The 20,294-nt window shown below is 45.1% G+C and overlaps 1 protein-coding gene across 3 annotated transcripts in view; it reads left to right on the top strand.

Annotated features, from left to right (window-relative positions):
• The window catches only part of CUL4A (cullin 4A), a 121,043-nt gene that overhangs the window by 58,636 nt on the left and 42,113 nt on the right, over window positions 1–20,294 (top strand). For all 3 annotated transcript variants that reach the window (XM_077482852.1, XM_077482851.1, XM_077482850.1), the window contains exons 14-15: window positions 8,729–8,839; window positions 12,936–13,021. In XM_077482852.1, coding sequence (XP_077338978.1) covers window positions 8,729–8,839; window positions 12,936–13,021 — 197 coding nt within the window. The remainder of the gene's footprint in view (window positions 1–8,728; window positions 8,840–12,935; window positions 13,022–20,294) is intronic.

Raw genomic sequence — 20,294 nt, 5'->3', positions numbered from 1 at the left:
TTAAAGGCGAAAATAGAAATTGCGAATGAAAGTAGTTCTTGGTTTCGAATGCACTGTGTTATAGAACAGCTAGGATTTCAATAATGGTGGCCATACACGTAACAATTTGATCAAACCATTCTTCACCATATTGGATATTATGGTTGGCTCTATCAATTATCAAAAAGGCACAATGTCATTGATCGATTTTGCGCAAAACCAGTCCAATTCATTAAAACTATTCTACTCTATCCAGATGAAAATCCCAACCGTAGGAAAGTAAATAGTTTCATTCATTATTGTGTGTATCGCACATCAAACAATACTTTTCAATCTTTTAACGTATTTCCTACTGTAAATCTAAAATTGTTCTTTGTGTGGCCACCCTGAAGAATGGTACACACTGACATTTTTTTTTTTTCACGTTCAACCCAGCAGACTGAGCGAAAAAAAAACAACCTGGAGCTCGCTGTACTAACTATGCAATGTTAGTACATCATTCTGCTCCCCCCCCCCCCCCCCCACCAGAACACATCGGTCAGCGTTTTCAGCCATTGGCTGCTGTTTTTCTAGCATGCCCATTTGGTAGAAGCTGGAAAGGCTGCTGTACACAGGGACTGAATGTCGGCCATTTTATATTGAACCGGCTGATATTTGACCCATGTGTACCAGGCTTAAGAGTTGAACCTACTACAGTGTCAGGCCCTCAATTGGCACAGAGATTGTGTATGTCTAGTAATGTACTACTGAATTTTATGATCGGCATGATCAGAGAAAAATGTAAACTACAAGTGCAGTAAAGTTGAAGTTTTCTTATGATCTCAAACAGCTGGTTATATTTTCTGGTCCATAGCAGAAAGCACACCGGATGTATAGTATAGTAAATACACCAGCTGCAAATGGTTTTCAGAGAATTTGAACTATAAAAATGAATGTACAAAATTCCAATAGATGTCAAATTAAAGAAAGCTGTAGGAAACCAGAGCCCCAGTGAAATAGAGAGGAAGAGAAATACCCAATATTCTGGTTGCTTGCATGACTCTCCACATGATTTTGCTGATGTACATCCATATATTGTTGCTAGGAACAATGAAGGTTGGCTGCTTTTGCTTTATTAGACTCAGTGTTTCATTCCCTATCACTGCATATGTACTTTCTTTATCATACATCATGGGACACAGAGTGAGGCTATTATTCCTTATTTACTGGATTATACTCCATGTGCCAGGTGAATGGACACTGGTAGACCAAAGGTCTTTAGACAGGAAGTGATCCCCTATATAACCCCTCCCATACAGGAAGTACTTCATTTTTTTACTAGTGTTTTGCAAGGTAGATGGGCAGGTCTGTTTAGCTCTCTCGAGCTCCAGGTCTGGAGTCCCAGCATGGTTCTTAAATGAATCAAGGGATTGACCCATCGGATCCATTTGAAACAGGTTTATATGCTTAGATAAATGGTACCAGAGCCTTGCAAAGAAGACGCAAGGATCCATGAGGTTCTGCCTGTAATGCGACCTCTGGGTGCTGGACCCTGCTTAGTGTCCTGGACACCACAGTGCGAAGGCATTCCTGCAGGGTATGGTACAGGTCCAAGGAAGTTGACCCTAAAACATGAAAAGCATACCCAGTCCTTGAAGGTCCTCCAAGTGACGGAACCCAACGTGATGGGTGAAGATTGGGCTCTTAGTTTCTAAGGTTGCCCTGCACCTGTATGGGTAAGTGAAATCCCCCTTATTTACTTATTGTGCGGTGACCCATGTGTGTAACAAACTGTCAATCTAGCCAAGGCTGGACACCTGTGTAGCGGTGACCGTGGGGGAGTTTTGGGATGATTGTTGGTGTTTTGAGTAAGGAGTACCTTTCTTATTGTCTTGGCTGTTTTCTTGTGGATGGTCCGCAAACGAAAATTGATTCGCTCAAGGGACCGTGCGCGTGCAGAGCGTCCTGGCATGCAGCAGTTTTATTTGAGCTGAAAGTGGCTGACCTGCTGTGCCTCTAGGGGACATCTGTGGGATGCAGAGCAGGCTCTGAAACCTTTTTCGCTTTCAGCAGTTCATTCCTCGTTACCCGGGTCACGTGAATCACCAGGTGTTGGTTGGCAAGCTAAAGTGCTTGCAGTATTGTTGTATAGGGGCTTTGTGAGCCCTTTTAAAGGGTCTCTCTTCTGGGGAAAAATACTAAACCCAAGTACTCCCTTTTTGGGGATTGCAATTTCTTCAAAAAAGAGGAGTGGGGCTAACAGTACAGGGAAGGGCACACCTGTCAGTAGCTCCTGAGGAGCCTAGACGAAACCTTAGTTTTGTATCCCCTGAGAGACCAGAGGCTTCTTGGCAATCTGAGCCACTGCGCCTGTCTGGTATTGTGCCTAAAGTTAACGCTCCTGCTTCACCCTTTATCACCAGGGATGAACTGTCCTCAGCCTTAGCCGGGTTAAAGCACAGGATTGCTGGCATGATTGCCTCCATCCCGCAGGGTGGCAAAAGGCGTGACAGATCCCCCCTCCCCCGAGCCTCCTAATTTGGAGCAGGAATGGGTTGAGGAAGGGGAAGAGCTAGATGCTAAGGACTTAGGAGATGACACCTCAGATAAGTCTGCTTCTGAGGAATCTGGAGCAGAAGATGTATCTGCCTCTCAATCGCGGAGGGTTTTGATTCAGACTCTTACCGAGATGGTTCATTCTGCCTTTAAGTTACCTCCCGTAGTCGTTTTTGAGCCCCCCGGTCCTCTTTGGGGCCCCTGAGGCCTCCTCAGGCTGCACAGGCTTTTCTCTTGCATGCACTGCTGGAACAGGCAGTGTATTCTGATTGGAAACATCCTGACAGGAATTTTGTTCCTCTTAATAGGCTTTCCCTTTTTATATCCCATGAAGGAAAAGTTTAGGAAATTGAGCATGCCAGCCGTAGATGCGGCAGTCTCTTCCTTAAACAAGAACTTAACTTGTCCAGTGGATAACACACAAGGCTTGAAAGACCCTGTTGACAAGAAACTGGAGTCCTTAATAAAGGCTTCCTTTTCTTTGGCCAGTTCAGCTATTCAGCCAGCTGTTGCAGCAATTGGAGTCTGTCAGTCCTTAAAGGATCAGGTCAGACGGCCTGACAGGCCTAACCAGGAGGTTGATCTTTCTGAAAATAGGGCAGATATTCCTCAGGCGCTGTTTTGCTGTAGATGCCTTTAAAGGATTCTATACAGCAAGTCTCTCATCTGGCTCTCCTGTCTATACACATGCTCGGATTTGTATGGCTTAAGAACTGTTCAGCCATGTTTCCCAGTATGAAGTTATTGGCAGGGTTCCCCTTCCATGGGGAACGTTTGGTGATGATCTGGGCAAGTACATCCAAAAGATTTCTGGAGGAAAGAGTTCTTTACTTCCTGTAAAGAGAAGGACCAGGTGTCCCTCGTTTAAAACCTTGGGAACTTCCTTAGTATTTCAGCACCAAGGCAGTTCCACCACCAACAGGACACTAGAGCCAGGGGGCAAGCCACAGGGCCAGGGCCAGAAAAAAACCCTAGGTCCAGAACTCTTTTAAACCCGGCACCAAGCCCTCCTTTGGGTGGGGGGAAGGCTGCTCCAATTTGCAAACATTTGGAGAACAGTGGTGCAGGACGAGTGGGTCACCTCAACAGTGTCCCGTGGTTACAAGTTGGAATTACTGAGGTTTTCCCCCTCGGAGGTTTTTAAGATCCAGCATTCCTGCGGATCCTCCAAAACAACACTTTTATTGTTTCAAGCACTAGAGCAGTTGGTGCATCAGGGAGTGATCATACAGGTTCCGGTGTCTGAAAGAGGCACAGTGTTCAAACCTGTACACGGTTCTAAAACCAAATGGAGACATAAGGCCAATCTTGGACCTAAGATCTCTGAACCAACATCTGTTAATCCAATCCTTTAGCATGGAGTCAGTCTGCTCAGTAGTTGCCTCCTTCCAGATGGGAGACTTCTCTAGCCTCCATCGATATCAAGGACACGTATTTACACGTACCTATCTTTTCAGCCTCATCAGAGGTTCCTGCAATCTGCAGTAGAGGAACATAATTTCCAGTTAGTGGCACTGCCCTTTGGGTTTGCTACAGCACCTTGGGTGTTTAAAAAGATCCTAGCACCTGTACTGAGTCTTTTAAGGGCCCAGGGGGTCTTGGTGCCCGGATACTTGCACAACCTCCTGCACAGAGATCACTTACTACAGGCCGTTGAATACCGTGTAGCCTGCACAGTGTGGTATTTATAAAACCTGGTCTGGGTCATAAATAATGAAAAGTCAGCCTTGAGACCAGCTCAGAGTCTCGAGTATCTAGGTTTGATCCTGGATACGGTCCAGGCAAAGTTATTTCTGCCACCCGTAAAAATTTGTGCCCTGAAGGGTCAGGTAAAGTGCATCAGGCAACTCTCCATTAGGCTCTGTATGAGTCTTCTATACAACAAGCCTATACAACAAAACATGTTGTCGGCTTGGAACAGGAGAGCACAAGCCCTGGATTACCCCATGTCCTTATCTCCCCCAGCACGCTTAAGCTTAAAGAGGGATTTCACTGTGAAAAAAAAATATTAAAAGCCAGCAGCTACAAATACTGCAGCTGCTGACTTTTAATAAATGGACACTCACCTATCCCAGGATCCAGTGATGTCGGCAGCCGAGGCCGATTGATCACTCGGCTTTCGGCTGCTGCCGCCACCGTTCTAGGTGAGGGAATCAGGAAGTGAAGCATTGCGGCTTCACTTCCCGGTTCCCTACTGCGCATGCGCGAGCCACCCAGCGCAATAGGAATTGTCCGTGCTGTCTCTGGGACCCGTGTGTGTCCCAGCAGACAGCGCGCAGGGACAGGAAGAGGCATAGACTCCCGTGGGAGTCTATGCCCGGAAGTGGGTGTAAATACCTGTCTTTGACAGGTATCTGCACCCCCCTCCTGAAAGGTGCCAATTGTGACACCGGAGGGGGGGAGGGTTCCGATGAGCGGAAGTTCCACTTTAGGGTGGAACCTTGTTTTAAGCTGGTGGTTGCAGAATTGGAACCTGCAAAAGGGAAGACCCTAGAGTCCTGGACAGTGGAGCTTCAGGACTGCCCCATCAGGGTTCATTTCGACAATGCCACTGCAGTGGCCTATATCAACCACCAGGGTGGTACCAGGCAGTGTTCAACTCAGGAGGAGGTGAACCAAATATTAACCTGGGCAAAGGGGCATGTGCCGGTTCTATTGGCGGTTCATGTTCCGGGAGTAGAGAACTGGAAGGTAGATTATCTTGGCCCCCAGCAGATCTGCCTGGGGGAATGGTCCCTACACCTGAATGTGTTTCAGGAAAAATTCCAACATTGGGGCTGGCCAGAGTTACATCTATTGGCATCCAGGTTCAACAACAAGCTACAGCGGTTTGTATCCCGAACAAGGGATCCCCTGGCAATTGGAGCAGATGCTCTAGTAGTTCCATGGAACCAGTTCTCCCTGGTTTATGCTCCCCCACCGATCCCTGTCCTTCCACATTTGTTGTGCAGGATTCAGAGAGAAGGGGTCCTAGTCACCCTGGGGGCACCAGCCTTCCCCAGAAGGCGAAGGCCCTGGTTCCCAGAGATTGTGAGATTGGCAATAGATAGGCCATGGATGCTTCCACGCAGCCCCGATCCACTGCCTCAAGGTCCTATATTCCACCCCAAATTACAGTCTCTATATTTGATGGCATGGCTATTGAAGCCAGTGTGTTAAAGGATCGTGGCATCTCAGGCCCAGTGGTGTCTACCCTAGTGAATGCCAGAAAAACAGTCACTAGGAAGATCTATTATAGGATCTGGAAAAGCCTGTATTGGTGTGAAGCAAGAAAATGGCATCCACAGAAATATGTGATTGGGAGAGTTCTCTTTTTTACAGTCGGCTGTGGAAATTAGATTGGCTTAGAGTACAATTAGGGGTCAGATGTCGGTATTCTTCCAAAGGCCCTTAGCCTCCCATTTACTGATCTGAACCTTTATGCAGGGGTAACTTGTTTGCTTCCCCCATTAGGTCACCTATGTGTCCTTGGGGCTTAAACCTGGTACTGTCTGTATTACAGAAACAACCATTTGAGCCTATCAAGGAAATGGTATTAGTGTTGCTGTTGCGCAAGCTAGACTTCCTGATGGCCATCACCTCAGCTAGAAGGGTATCGGAGTTGACGGCTGTTTCATGCAGGGAACCCTACTTGATCCTTCACCATGACAGGGTTGTGTTATGACCTGTTCCATTGTTCTTCTCTAAGGTGGTGATGGCCTTTCATTTGAATCGGGACATTGTTTTGCCTTCTTTTTTCTCTCGGCCTTGTTCGACGGAAGAGAAATTAAGAAATTACTGCACTCCTTGTATGTATTGCAAGCAGTGAGAGGTTATTTGTTGAGATCTGAGGATCGGCCTCCTTTTTTGTTTTACCAGAAGGACCCAAGAAGGGGGAGGCAACTTCCAAGGCAGCTTCCGTCATATGGTCATTCAATACTACGGTCTGACACGAGGACCTTCAGGGTGAGAGCTTATTCTACCAAGGGTGTAGGAACCCCAGGAGCTTTTCGCCATCAGGTATCTGTGGCTCATATTTGTAAGACTGCTACTTGGTCTTCCGTGCATAGGCTCACAAAGGGTTATCAAGTGGATGTTCGAGCAGCTGAGGGTTCCGCTTTGGGCCGCAGTGTACTGCGGGCTGCCGTATAGGTCTGATGGCTATAGTTTTTGCAGGGCGTCTCCCTCCGCTCAAGGCTATTGCTCTGGGACATCCCAGTTGGTAAGGAATAATAGCCTCATTCTGTGTCCTGTGTTGTATGATAATGAATATGGGATTTTTTCTTCATACTTACCTGTAAAATAATTTTCTTTGAGTACATCACGAGGCACAGAGGTCCCTCCCCTCTTTTTGGGGATTTAGGCCCCTTTCACACTGAGGCGTTTTTCAAGCGCTACAGCGCTAAAAATAGCGCCTTTATAGCGCCTGAAAAAAGCGTCTCCTTTCACTCCAGTGTGAAAGCCGGAGGGCTTTCACACTGGAGCGGTGCGCTGGCAGGACGGTGAAAAAAGTCCTGCTAGCCGCATCTTTTGAGTGGTGAAGGAGTGGTGTATTCACCACTCCTAAACCGCTCCTACCCATTGAAACCAGTGGGACAGCGCGTCTATACCGCCGGCAAAGCGCCGCTGCAGCGGCACTAAGCAAGCGGTTTTAACCCTTTTTCAGCTGCTAGCGGGGGCTAAAACAGCACCGCTAGCGGTCGAATACCGCTGCTAAAACTACAGTAAAGCGCCGCTATAAATAGCAGCGCTTTACCGCCGACGCCCGCACCGCCCCAGTGAGAAAGGGGCCTAAGTGCTTGCTTCAAAACTGAAGTACTTCCTGTATGGGAGGGGTTATATAGGGGAACACTAGTCTAAACACTCACCTGGAGATGCCGTATAACCCAGTAAGTAAGGAATAATAGCCGCACTCTGTGGCCTGTAATGTACTCGAAAAAAGATTTTACAGGCAAGTATGAAAAATCCTATTTTTTTTGTAGTTTGGTAAATGTATTTATGTAATCTTATGGAAAAGCATTTTTTGTATCTGGTGTGGTTGCTGCAACACACACACACACACACACACACACACACACACACACACACACACACACACACACACACACACACACACACACACACACACACTTCTTTGGGAATATTTGCTTTGTGAATTGTGCATTGGTTTCTTTGATTACTTGTCTGTTATTTGATTAATGGATCTCCATCATCACACTGCTGATTTATTGTCCCAAGAGAAGGCAGGTTGGACAAGAAGCCACAAACCTGAAATAGAAAATAATGGTGTTCCTTTCCTGGTTGGGCTATTATAACCTTGCTATAATTAAACACACGGGTTGATTTACTAAAGGCAAGTGCACTGATTTTATCATTTAAATCATGTGCAAGCTAAAATGCATTTATTTTGTTTTTGTTTTTTTCTTTTCCTTGCATGTCCCCCTCAGATCTACAGCAATTGCATTTCCAAGTGAACTTGCAGTGCACTTATAGTGCAAAGTGGATTTACCTTTTGTAAATAACCCCCACTGTCATTTGCCCATGAGGTGAAAAGTGATGGCGCCTCTGCAAAACACCAGCTCCCTTATACTTGCCTAATCTGCACTCCATCATAGTTCCCTGCTACTCTGCAACTGGCGAGAATGGCACTTCCGGGCATGGGGTAAAATGGGACCTGTTCCAATGTGAAATAGCCCAGCCCAGGCCTAGCAGTTAATTGCTAGGCCAGAGTACTGTCACTTGACTGAGGCTGAGTTCACACTAGCTGCAGCTACAGCTCACTCCATGGGTAAGGTGTGTCCCTGTACACTGTTTCAGGTGCAAATCAGGTCCGTATTTTTGGCTGATCTCGCACCTGAAAGGAAGCCAAAGACACACAGGACCCTTTTCCAGTGCGCCCCATGGTTGTCCCGGAGCTGTGTGAACTGGCTGCATTAAGAACCGGTCACAGTCACCTATCGTGCAAACTGGATGCAGAGAAATCCAGTTCGCATCAGTATGAATGCAGCCTGAAGGAGGGAAGTTATCACTCTACCAGGTTGGAGACGCAGCTGATTTTAGTGCAGGCTGCAGAGGAGCAAGAAAATGTAAGAGAGTAAACTACATGGGCAAAATGGCACGGTCTCCTTATCTTTGTTTCAAACCTAAGATTAATACGCATGCAAGTTCTCCATTTCCCATTTCATTTATTTGATTTTCCTTTCAGTTCAGTTAATGTATTTTATTTTTCTTTCAGGCAAGGATGTGTTTGAGGCATTTTACAAGAAAGACCTTGCTAAAAGACTGCTGGTGGGGAAAAGTGCATCCGTTGATTCAGAGAAATCTATGGTGTCCAAACTGAAGCATGGTATGATCAGTGTTTGTATGTGAGGATGTATACCTTCAGGGAACCTAATACCTAGGCCTGCAGCACGATGAGTTAGCCGCAGGGTGCTATACAGGTTCAGGGCAGTGGTCCATTCTTGTAACTAAAAACCCCTTGAGGGCTATGCCTACCAGGAAGGCAAAGACCTGAATAGGACTCAGTTCCTAATAACTATACTTGGGTAATGAGATCTGCAGGTCCGCCACAGTCAATCAGGGCTGCGCTTGTCATCATTTGAAATTACTACACCACTACTTACTACAAATGGCAGATCATAAAAGGGTAATGGGTCAGTGGTCCTTCTCAGTCTCGGCTAATGCTGTGAGAAAGGAGTGGAAGTCTGTAGCATCCCCCTAAAGAACTGTATTCTAGTAGTCCTGACCACTGTCCCCAGTCTGAGTCAATGCTCTCCTCAAAGGCCTCCCTAGATCTCCTCAGCCATGTCTGCATTCATTAGTAGGCTCTCAGCCCTGTTAAAGACCATGGATCATAGGGATGCAAACAAGCTCCCACAGCCTCTCTTCCAGAGTCTATCTCTAAATATCCTCTTACAGCAGCTTGAAGACCTATTTTTTATGGTGCAAAGCTAGGAAATTCTATTCCAGGAAGTACTTTGTAAGATGAATCCTATCTTTCCTGCAACCCAGTCTGGATCAACATTTGGCCTTGAGTGTACCATCAAGGGTCAGTTTTTATCTCAAGCCATTATTTTCCAAAGACTACCTGTCTCCCAATCATTGGTGAACGCTTTTGTGCAGGATATTGCTCACACTGTTCCCTCCATACTCTGCCCGGTGAATTCAGAATGCATGGGCTACAAGCACCCTTATCTGATTTTTCCCTGCAAATTCTGTATCTGAACTGCTTGTGGCCTCCGAGTCATCAGCCATTAAGAATCTGATTCAGATTCACTCCAGTCTTTGCCAGATGAACCTACCTCAGAAAAGGAGTAGTCGGCTATTTTTGATTTGATATTAAACTAGACTCGAGTATCAGCCCTTTGCTTCCACCAGTGCTTTTCCTAATCTGGTGTTCTTTGGAGCTCCTAAGATTGCAAATTCTTTTCCAATGCACCCACTATTCCAAGTCTTCATATATGGAATGTGAACACACCTGACAAAATGTTTGTTCTTCCCCAAGTGCTTATTATTCTTGTACCAGTTTGAAGAGGCTTTAGTTAAAAAAAAGTTCACCTTTCAGAACATGCGACACCTGTTTTTAGGGTGGAACATGTAACATCTTTCAGCCCCTACAGCCTCTCCCAAATCCCAGCCTCTGTGTGATAGTGGGTGGGATATCCTCCCCCCACACCGGCTGTCACAATTCCACAATTCAAAATCAGTGCAGCCCTACAGAACTCCGACCACGCGGCCGTGTCATTTATTCACCGTTTTCTGTGAATGACTGAACTTATCCCTTAATCTTGCAGTGCCCTGTCCTAACAAAGCAACAAACCTGCGGATATGCGGATAGAGGCCCTCCTAACTTCTGGTAGATTCTGCTTTTGACCCCCTTCTAGCTGTTCTCATGATTTGCCAAACTCTGAATGACTGGTTAAAAACTATTATAAGGGATCAAATCACTACTATGGTTAAACCATTGACCTTGGTTATGATACATTTGGAACAAATGGCTCTGGGTATAAACTTCAGTTGTGAAGGGCTGTTGGAAAATTCCAGTCTCATTTTGCACAAATTTCTTATCAGTTTACATGTGGAAGGCCCTTTGGTTAAAGTTTAGGACTGCGGAACCTGCATCCAAGAAGCTTACTCTGTATAGCTTTTGAGGGACAATCTCTCTGTGGGTCCACTCTGGGTGCCATGATCAAAGCTGCCACAGGTGGTAGGAGCAACAATTTTCTGCGTCCAAAGAAGCCTAAGGCTCAGTCTGGACAGGCTAACCCCCTACTGCAAACTCTTAAGACCAAACCCAAGCCTGAACTTTGGTCTACCAAACCCTCTTGGCATAAAGGTGTGCCCATACATTTCAACATGTGGGGACACCTGTTAGTCTTTTGCAGACACGTAGACAGCCTGCATATCAGATGCTTTTTGGGCAGGAGGTGGTTTCCAGGGGCTGTAAGCTAGAGTTTCTTTCTCTGCCCCCTCCTCGGTTCATCACTTCCCCCTTTCCTGCATTACTACAGATAGTAAAAATCCCTAGACAAATTCAATAGCCTGGCATGGATGACCAGGACGTCCCTGGCTTGGTGGCTTAGAATTACAGCTCTGGAGTCAGATGTTCTTCCTCCATTTATTTTGGAAGATCCTTATGAGTAATGCCAGCTTGTTGGGTTGGGGAGGAGTCCTGGTCAAGGGACTCAGTCCTCAGAGGAATTTCGTCTCCTGATCAGCTTCCTAGAGCTTCTGACAGTTTGACTGTTCCTGCAGTGCTTGACCTGATTTGAAGAGTCATCTGAACTTGACTCAGTTGAACAACGCCACAGCAGTGATGTAAATCAACCACTAGGAGAGAACCAGAAGTGTCACAATTCTGTGTTGGGCAGAACTTCACCTTATGCTCTACATCCCAGGTATGGACAATTTACAGGCATGCTTCTTCAGCCAGAAGTGTCTGGACCTGGGGTGGTTTCTATATCCAATGGTGTTCCAGAACCTTTGTCATAGTTGGAGGATGCTGGATGTGGACCTCCCCAATTTCCAGGTTTAATAACAACAAAACGGATAAGTTTGTCTCCAGATACAGGAATCCTCCTAGTGAAAGCAGTTTTCTTCCCTGAAACCCCTTCCTCATCTGCTTTGCAGGATCAGGATGCAAGGCATTCCAATGTTCCTCATGGCTCCAGATTGGCCAAGGCAGACGTGATGCTTCGACCCTATTTAGATTTCTGTGAAACACTCAGTTGGCTCTTCCAGATCATCTGCATATTATGTCTCAAGGACTGATTCACTATACTGCTTCACAGTTTCTGCCTTTAACAGGATGGCTATTGAAGCCCAGGTTGTAGGAGATGGGGCCATCTCTGACTGTGATTCTTACAATGTTAAAAGCTAGGAAGTATACTTCTCCAACATCTATTACCATACCTGGAAGCCATACTTGACTTGGTATGAGATACAGGACTTCCACCCTAGGAGATACCCTGTGGAAAGAATCCCCTCCTTGCTACAGATGGGTCTGAACCAACATTTGGCTCTCTGCTCCATTTAGGGTCAGATCTCTGCCCTGGCTATCTTGTTCCAGAGCCCCGCTGCATTCCTTTTTCCTTAATCAGGTCTTAATCAGGACATCTCCCATGTGACTCCTTTGTTCATTCCCCTGTGATTCTGAGCGGCATCTGAATCTTGTTTTCTTTGTTTGCCAAGTTCTACCAGGTGGATGTTCAGGCCTCATCTGATGCCAGCTTCAGATGCTAGTGCCCTCAGGTGTGTCTTTGTGCTGCAGGCAGTCTCCAGTTCTCTGTTTTTTGTTTAGTGGACCTGTTAGCGTTGGTTTGACCACCCCTCAGTTCCTTTTGGATGTCTTGGTGGTTACAGTCCTGTGTCCCTAAATCGAATGGAAATAAAATAGGGTTTTTATTGTCTAATTTCCTATTGGAGTCAATTTAGTGACACCGGTCCCACCTCTCTGTGTTTATAATTATGCCTTTGGTGCTGCCTAGCTACAAAACAGAGGCATGCCAGTAGTAGGAGGATTATCCTGGGCTGGACTATAATTTGTTTGTTTCTCAGTGGCCAATTCTCCTGTAGCCTGCAGTATAACCCAAAGGTTAGTCTCCCTGTGTCCATCAGTGGACTGCAAGAAATTGACTTTATGGTAAGTAAAAACATTTTATTATTTTGTCAGGGCAGAAATTATCCCTAGACATAAATTGGCTTGTCATAATCAATTGGTTATCACAAGTGACGCTCAGACTAAATGGATTGCTAATTAAAGTCAGAAATTGTAGGATCAACCTAACTGTGTGTGTGTCAGCTATACTGTAGATCCTTAAGGCTTAGACATTGTCACATTACACTTATATAACTCTGTATAATGGCTGTTGTATTTGCATTATTTGGATGAAGATTAGGGGCAACGTATTTAGTGATTATGTTTATCCATTTTTTTTTTGCAGAGTGCGGTGCAGCTTTCACTATTAAGTTGGAAGGGATGTTTAAAGATATGGAGCTTTCTAAAGATGTGATGGTTCATTTCAAACAGGTAATGGTCTATATTTTGTAGATGATGAAAGTGGCATATTGAGATCAGGCTAAAGAATACATGAAAACCATATTGCGCGCACTTGTCTACATGTCAACAAAAATATCATCAAAAATTCTATTTTGATGAAACCCCAAAAATTTACATTTGGCTTAGGATCTGTGCTAACATTTTACCTTTTACAAACATTAAAGTGAACTCCAGCCAAAATGTCTTGTCCATTGACGTACCCACAAGTCTTTAACCTCTACACTGCTATCTACAGGAGGATCAGGCACTGTCAAATAAAAAAAGAAATGGTAGGCCAACCCAGGATAATTCCTCCTACAACAACCAGCATCCTTCAGTTTTTTTTTCTTTTGCATCTTTTTATAAGCTCTGCTGTCATAAAGAATAACCTGCGATTGTATTTATTTGTTTATTTAAACAACTTTTTCCTTCATTTTTTCTGCTGCTGAAGGTTTCACCTTTACTTGGACATCCTCCACCTGGCTGGATGTTGTGATGTTAGCCTGGAAGTGGCCTTGGGGCACTGAGTTCAGTATGAGATGTTTTCCATTATTCCATTGATGGGTTCCATTATTCCCTATTTTCTGCTGGCTTTGCCATGTTGGGGGTTAACACTGTGGGACACAGCAGACGTCATCTGCTGGGTGGAGTGTCATGTACTTTCCGCACTCTTTTTCCAGCAATAAAGTATCGAGGAAGCATCACCCACCTTGCTGCTCCTTGTTGCAGTAGTCATGTGGAACTCTGATTTTTATTTTTTTTTGAACGAGTCCTGCTACCCACCTATATTGACTGTGGTCACATCTGGTCATCCAACCGTCGGCTGCTACCAGCTCTCTGGGTTTTACAGGTACTCAAAGCGATGCTAAATGCACATTTAATGGTTTCCCAAAACTATTACAGTCAAGGCAGTCCGTGAATGATAACTTTCACAGATGTTTATGTTTTTGTCCAAACTGTCAAGCCATCAAATAGCTAGGCTCACAACTGATTACATGTGCAGCACCATAGCAACTGTAGACCCGTCCATGAAATCCTTCTTGGCTATGTTGGGAGCTGCTGAGTCCTTTACCCTCTCTACTGAGGTTTTTACCATGGTTGTGGTTTTGATGACCCAGATTAGTTATTTGCTGACTCTTCTCACAAAGACCACAGCATACATTCTCACCCTCTTCTGCTTCTGTATCATCTGTCCCCTCACAGACTGTCAAGAAATTACCCCTTTTTTTTTTTCTCTCCACTTAAGAATTGAGGCTGTCTAAAGCTTGATAAATCCTCAGACAAGCCTTTCTCAGCATTAAGGAATACTCCCACTTTCCAGCATAAGAAGACCTCTATTGACCTTTGCAGCCCCTTGGACAGCTTACATTCCAGTGTGCAAGAGGTCGTGTTCCAGGGCTAAAAACTCAAGTTTCTGTTTCTGCCTCATCTTCCTTTTCTCACTTGTAACCTTCTCCTATCTCTGCACAGACTGGCAGATCTCCCATTAAGCCCTTTTTCATCATTACCCTAGTCCCTACAGCAGAAGTTCCTGGGGTTTTACTCCAACCTGTTCGCTGTTCCCAAACCTTTTCTCATCTTGGATCTTAAGGCTTTAAATATTCCCTCAATCAAGTCCACAAATTTCATCGAAATCCATCAAATTTGTCATCGATGCCCTCTATCACAGAAACATTTTGGCTTCTGTAGACATCAAAAATGTTTACTTGCACGTGCCCATTTGTTAGTACATCTGAAATTTTCCAGTGGTTTTTCAAAGAGGCCCTATACTACTAGTTTGTGGCCCTTCCCTTCAACCTCTCTTCTGCACTTTGGGTCTTCACCAAGGTGCTGGTTCCAGTGTTAGCCATGTTGTGATCTCTTGACATCCTCGTTGTGAGATAAACAGATGCATTTTTGTTATGGGACCAGTCCGAGGGCATTTAAAACAACATACTTCTGACTGTCCAGCCATTCTTACATTTTAGGTGACTCCTGAAGCTTCATAAGTCACTGCTGGAAGAGCCTCATCACTTTGAATGTTTAGATCTGCGTCTGGTTCTGGGCGCGTCTCATGCCAGATTGTTACTTCCCAAGGAGAAGCTTTAGATTCTCCTCCTCTTCAGTTCACCAGCCATCTGACGCTCCACAGTATAGTGTTTGGGTTGATGGTAGCCTACTTCAAGGCAACTCCCTTTGCACATTTTCACTTCAGAGACTTGCAGCACAACATTCTTTTCTTGTGGGTCAAGTCAGTCCTGTTTTTGGGTTAGCCAATTCCGTTGATGATGAGGATCAGGCTGTCCTTGACATGGCGATTCAGGAATCTGGCTCTAGAGTCTGGGAAATCCTTTCTTCCAGAAAATCTTCACAAATGCCAGCCTGGGAGGAGACTTGGGTACCTTGTTCATACAGGTCACTAGTTCATAAGAGGAATCTTGGAGCTTCGGACAGTTTGTCCCTTCAACGTTGGACCATCCAGTTAGAGCACCGTCCAGTCTGGATTCACTATGATGGTGATGTGCATTAACTATCAGGGAGGCACCAGAAGTCTTGCCGCAACAAAAAAAGGTAGAGTGGATCATGTCCTGGGCTGCAGTTCACATTTCAGCCTTGTATATTTTAGGCATAGACAAACGGTAGGCATATTTCAACAGCTTAAACCTGGGAGAGAGGTCCCTATACCCAAAAGTGTTTGAGCACCTGTGTCACCGGTGGAGAGATGTCTGATGTGGATCTCCTGGCCTCCAGCTCCTATGACAAACTGGATAGATTTGTATCCGGGTACGGGAATATCCTGGCGGAAGCAGTGGATACGCTGGTGGCTTTGTGGGATCATTACATCCTGATCTAAGCATTTCCTCAAACTCCATTCTGCAAAATTGAGAAGGAAGGCATGCTAGTGATCCTCTTTGCCCTGATTTAGCCCAGACAAATGTGATATGCCAACCTGGTAAGGCTTCTGAAGGCTACACTATGGGCTCTGCCAGACCATTGGCATCTGCTGTGCCAGTGACAGATTTGCCATCTGGCTTAACTGTCATAGGTTTTAACAGCATGACCCTTGAAACCCAGGTTCTAAGAGACGGGGGCAACTTGACATCTGCAATCCTTCAACTGCTCATGGCTAGGAATTCTACTTCCTACGAGGTCTATCATCGCGTCCATCATCGCGTCTATCATTAGACATGGAAGGCATGCATAATTTGGTGTTAGCCTAGGAGCTTTTACCCCAGGAGATTCTTCGTGGGGTAAATCCTTTTCTGTCTGCATTTCAGTCTGGATAGCATCTGGCTCAGAAAATCAAAAGTAAGGTTTCTGTCCTCTACACCCTGTTTTAGAGACCATCGTCATCTTACTCTTTAAGACTTTATACAGGGGGTCTCCCATGTGGCTACCTTGCCCCTTCCTTGTGACTCCATGGGATCTGAATCTCATTCTGCACTTTGGAAACAGCTGTTTGAGCAGATTAGTAACATTCCTCTCTACTCTTAACTGCAAGGTGGTTTTCCTTGTAGCCATCACCTCTACAAGGAAAATGACTGAACTGGGAGCATTATTTTGCAAAGAACCCTTTCTTTATCGTACATCACCGGACACAGAGCAGCTATAGTAATTACTATCTGGGTTATACGCCACCTGTAGGTGAATGGACACTGGCCCACCAAAAAGACAGGAAGTCCCCCCTCTATATAACCCCTCCCATCCAGGAAGTACCTCAGTTTTTTCGCCAGTGTCTGCAAATTGGTGGTCACTGATGTGATGCATGTGATATTGGAGCATACTTGGTGGTCTGGATGGTTCTGTTAAGAATCATGGACTTCAATCGGATCCATTTGAAAAAGCTGTCAGCCAAAATAGATGGTAGCCGAGCCTCATTGGAAGGAGAGAAGATTCCTAGAGGTTTGCCTGTAAAGCAGCCTTACGCCGCTGGACTCTACGTAATGGAACCCTGTGCAGTGTTGGTTCTGACCAAGGTGCTTTCCTGCAGGGTGCTATACAGGTCCAGGGGAGTGGACCCCAGATTAAGGGGGGACCCAGTCTCTGAAGGTCTTTTATGACAAAGCTCGCTGTAATGGGTGAAGATTGGACTCCTGTTATGTTCAGAGTCCTGCAGCAACTAGAGGGCACAGGCTCACTTAGTATGACCTATTTTTATATAGTTAGCAAGGATGGCCATGCTCACGTTCAGTAGGACTTTAGAGACAGCCCATGGATACTAACAAAGGGTGAGTACTTACTGTGGGAAAACTGCGTGACAGACAAATCATGATTATATGCTGAATATTTATTGCTTATCCAGGGGGACTGTACAACTGTAAGTCGATACACCCCTGAATGCTTAGCAGTCCACTTTAAAGTATTGTTGCTGCTCTGTTGGCAGGTGCAGCGTAGTATACATGCTTGCAAACTTGTTGCTTAAATGCATGTTTAAATATACACTTTTGGACAAACATGAGCATGGGTGCATTTTATGTAGTTGTATCTCCAGTATAGTGCATAAGTGCTTGGCCAAAATCCTGCAGGATTGTTATAGGGCCAACTGCAGTAAAGCAGGTGCTTGTTTGCACTGTTGCTGAAGATATGTTTTTACATATTAACATAAATTATACATGTTTGCATAAAGATACACGCGCATGGTTTCACAAGGATGCATGTTCATGTTTGCATAAATATGCATGGTTATACATGTTTGCATAAAGATACATGATCATGGTTGCATAGAATGCATGGTTGCACAAGGTTGCATAGAATGCATGGTTGCACAAGGTTGCATAGAATGCATGGTTGCACAAGGTTGCATAGAATGCATGGTTGCACAAGGTTGCATGGTTATGTTTGCATAAATATACATGTTTATACATGATTGCATAAAGATACATGGTTATACATGATTGCATAAAGATACATGGTTATACATGATTGCATAAAGATACATGGTTGCATAAAAATGCATGTTTATACATGTCTGCATAGATACATGTTGCATAAACACATTTCATAAACGCATGCTTATTGTGAAAATGCTTGTTTCCATGGGCGCGTGTTACATGAATGTGTACAGTGCACACTTTCCTATTTTTGCCTAAATGCATAGCTGCATAAGCACACGCTTCCATAAATGCATGCTTCCATAGATGCATATTGCTTAAGCACATGGCATGTTTTCATTTGTACTGCATAAGTATGTTTATTTACATTAAGCTGTATACATATTTTCCAGGGCTACATACATATGTGCTTATATGCATAGGACTACATGCATATGGGCTTATTTGCCTGGGTGCTTGTAAGCACATGTGTGTGCTTATTGACCTTGTACTGCATGCGTGAATGGCAAGAATACTTGTATACCTGCATATTTGCATACCTAGGGAGCTGCATACCTAAGGGGTTTCATAGAGGTAAACCAACATTGTTTTAGGCCTGCATCCTTGGAGGACTGTATATTAGGTTGTATAATATAGTTACTGCATTATTTACCTGTTATATCAGTTAAATGGTTCCAGAAAAGAGAGGCAACTGGGTGAAGCAGGGGCACCGTTCTCAGATTCAGGGATCTGGTGGTGTCCACATCTCCTGATGGACAGTGGTGTTGGGTGCATCTGAGCAACTGTGATGTTTGGCATTGCAGTGTTTCCTGTCGCATTCATTTTTATATATATCAACCACCAGAGCGGCACCAGAGGTTACGTGACTCAAGAATGTGTACCACACACTGTACAAGTGCTGTCTCTATTGCCAATGCATATTCCAGGTATAGGATAGTGGAAAAGAAAAGGATGCTATAGTATAGGGCCAGAGAACACTGTCCTATATACACGCCCTAGACAGGTGTGCGCCATCAGCGCATCATCTGACTTGGTCGAAAAAAAGAGAGATGCGCACGCGTTCATGCCGTTTTTTTTCTGGGGAGAGATTCTCTACCAGATGTGGGAGTATCTTGGGTCATCCATCATCTGGTGTCAGTGGCCCACGTGTACAAGACCACTATTTTGGTCTTTTGTTTATACATCTACAGTGTTTTTACCAGGTCTATGTCAATCACGTAGAAGATACTGCCTTTGGCCTCAGTTTATTACAAATAGAAGAGTAGGTCCATCTTTGGGAGCAGTTTCTGTGATGGCGTCTCCCTCCCCTCAGGGGCATTGCTTTGGGACATCCCAGACAGGGCAGGACTTGAGGTGGTGGGGGCCCCTGGGCTTGAGTCACTTTCTGGCCCTACCTTCTATACATTACCGTATTTTTCGGCGTATAACACGGGCCGGCGTATAACACGCACCCCAAGTTTAGGAGGGAATTTTAAGGAAAAAAACTTTTTAGGAAGGAAGTTTAAGGAAAAAAACTTACATTTAAACGCCCATCAATGCAGCCTTATCAGTGTCCATCTGCAGCCTTGCCCATCCATCTGCAGCCTTGCCCCAGTGTCATCTGCAGCCTTGCCCCAGTGTCATCTGCAGCCTTGTCCATCCATCTGCAGCCTTGCCCCAGTGTCATTTGCAGCCTTGTCATTGCAGTCTTGAAATTTAAAAATGGCGCCGCCGAGATAGAGTCCTATGTATCGCGGCAGCTCTCGGGTCCTCTTGGCGGCTCTCGGGTCCTCTCGCAGTCCCGAGTGGAGCCAAGAGTAGTCAAGTGTACTCAGCTCGGCTCACAGTCACACCCAGTCCCTGTGTTATGTCGGCTATGTATCTCGGCGGGGCCCCCTATTGGGTGGGGCCCATGGGCTTGAGCCCAGTCAAGCCCTATGGTAAGTCCTGCCCTGATCCCAGATAGTAATTACTATAGCTGCTCTGTGTCACGTGGTGTATGATAAAGAAAATATGATTTTTCCTACAACCTACCTCTAAAATTATTTTCTTGGAAGTACATCACGGGACACAGAGGTCCCTCCTCTCTTTTGGGAATTGCTTTCGACAAAACTGAGGTACTTCCTTTATGTGAGGGGTTATATAAAGGGGGACTTTCTGTCTTTTTGGTGTGCTAGTGTCCATTCACTTATAGGGGGCGTATAACCCAGATAGTAATTGCTCTTTTTGTCCCGTGATGAAGGATTTTACAGGTAAGCTCTAGGAAAAATCCTATTTTCTCTTATATTCACCGACTGACACAGCTTCTCTCTTTAGACCATTGGGTTGTTATGCCACCTTCAGGAGAGGACTAGGCATTACATGATAACATGTGATGATAAAACTAGAACTTTCTAGTTCTGCCCAAGGGGCGGTCCCTTAGGTAACAACCCCTCAGCATGCTACTGTAGCCTCAGTTTTATTTTGCCTAGTGA

Source organism: Lithobates pipiens, unplaced genomic scaffold (assembly GCF_037356315.1).
Source record: "Lithobates pipiens isolate NorthernLeopardFrog02 unplaced genomic scaffold, aLitPip1_a1.2 Scaffold_16, whole genome shotgun sequence".
NCBI lineage: Eukaryota > Metazoa > Chordata > Amphibia > Anura > Ranidae > Lithobates > Lithobates pipiens.
The sequence above is the reverse complement of the archived record's forward strand: the minus strand, read 5'-3'. Positions and strand labels throughout refer to the sequence as shown.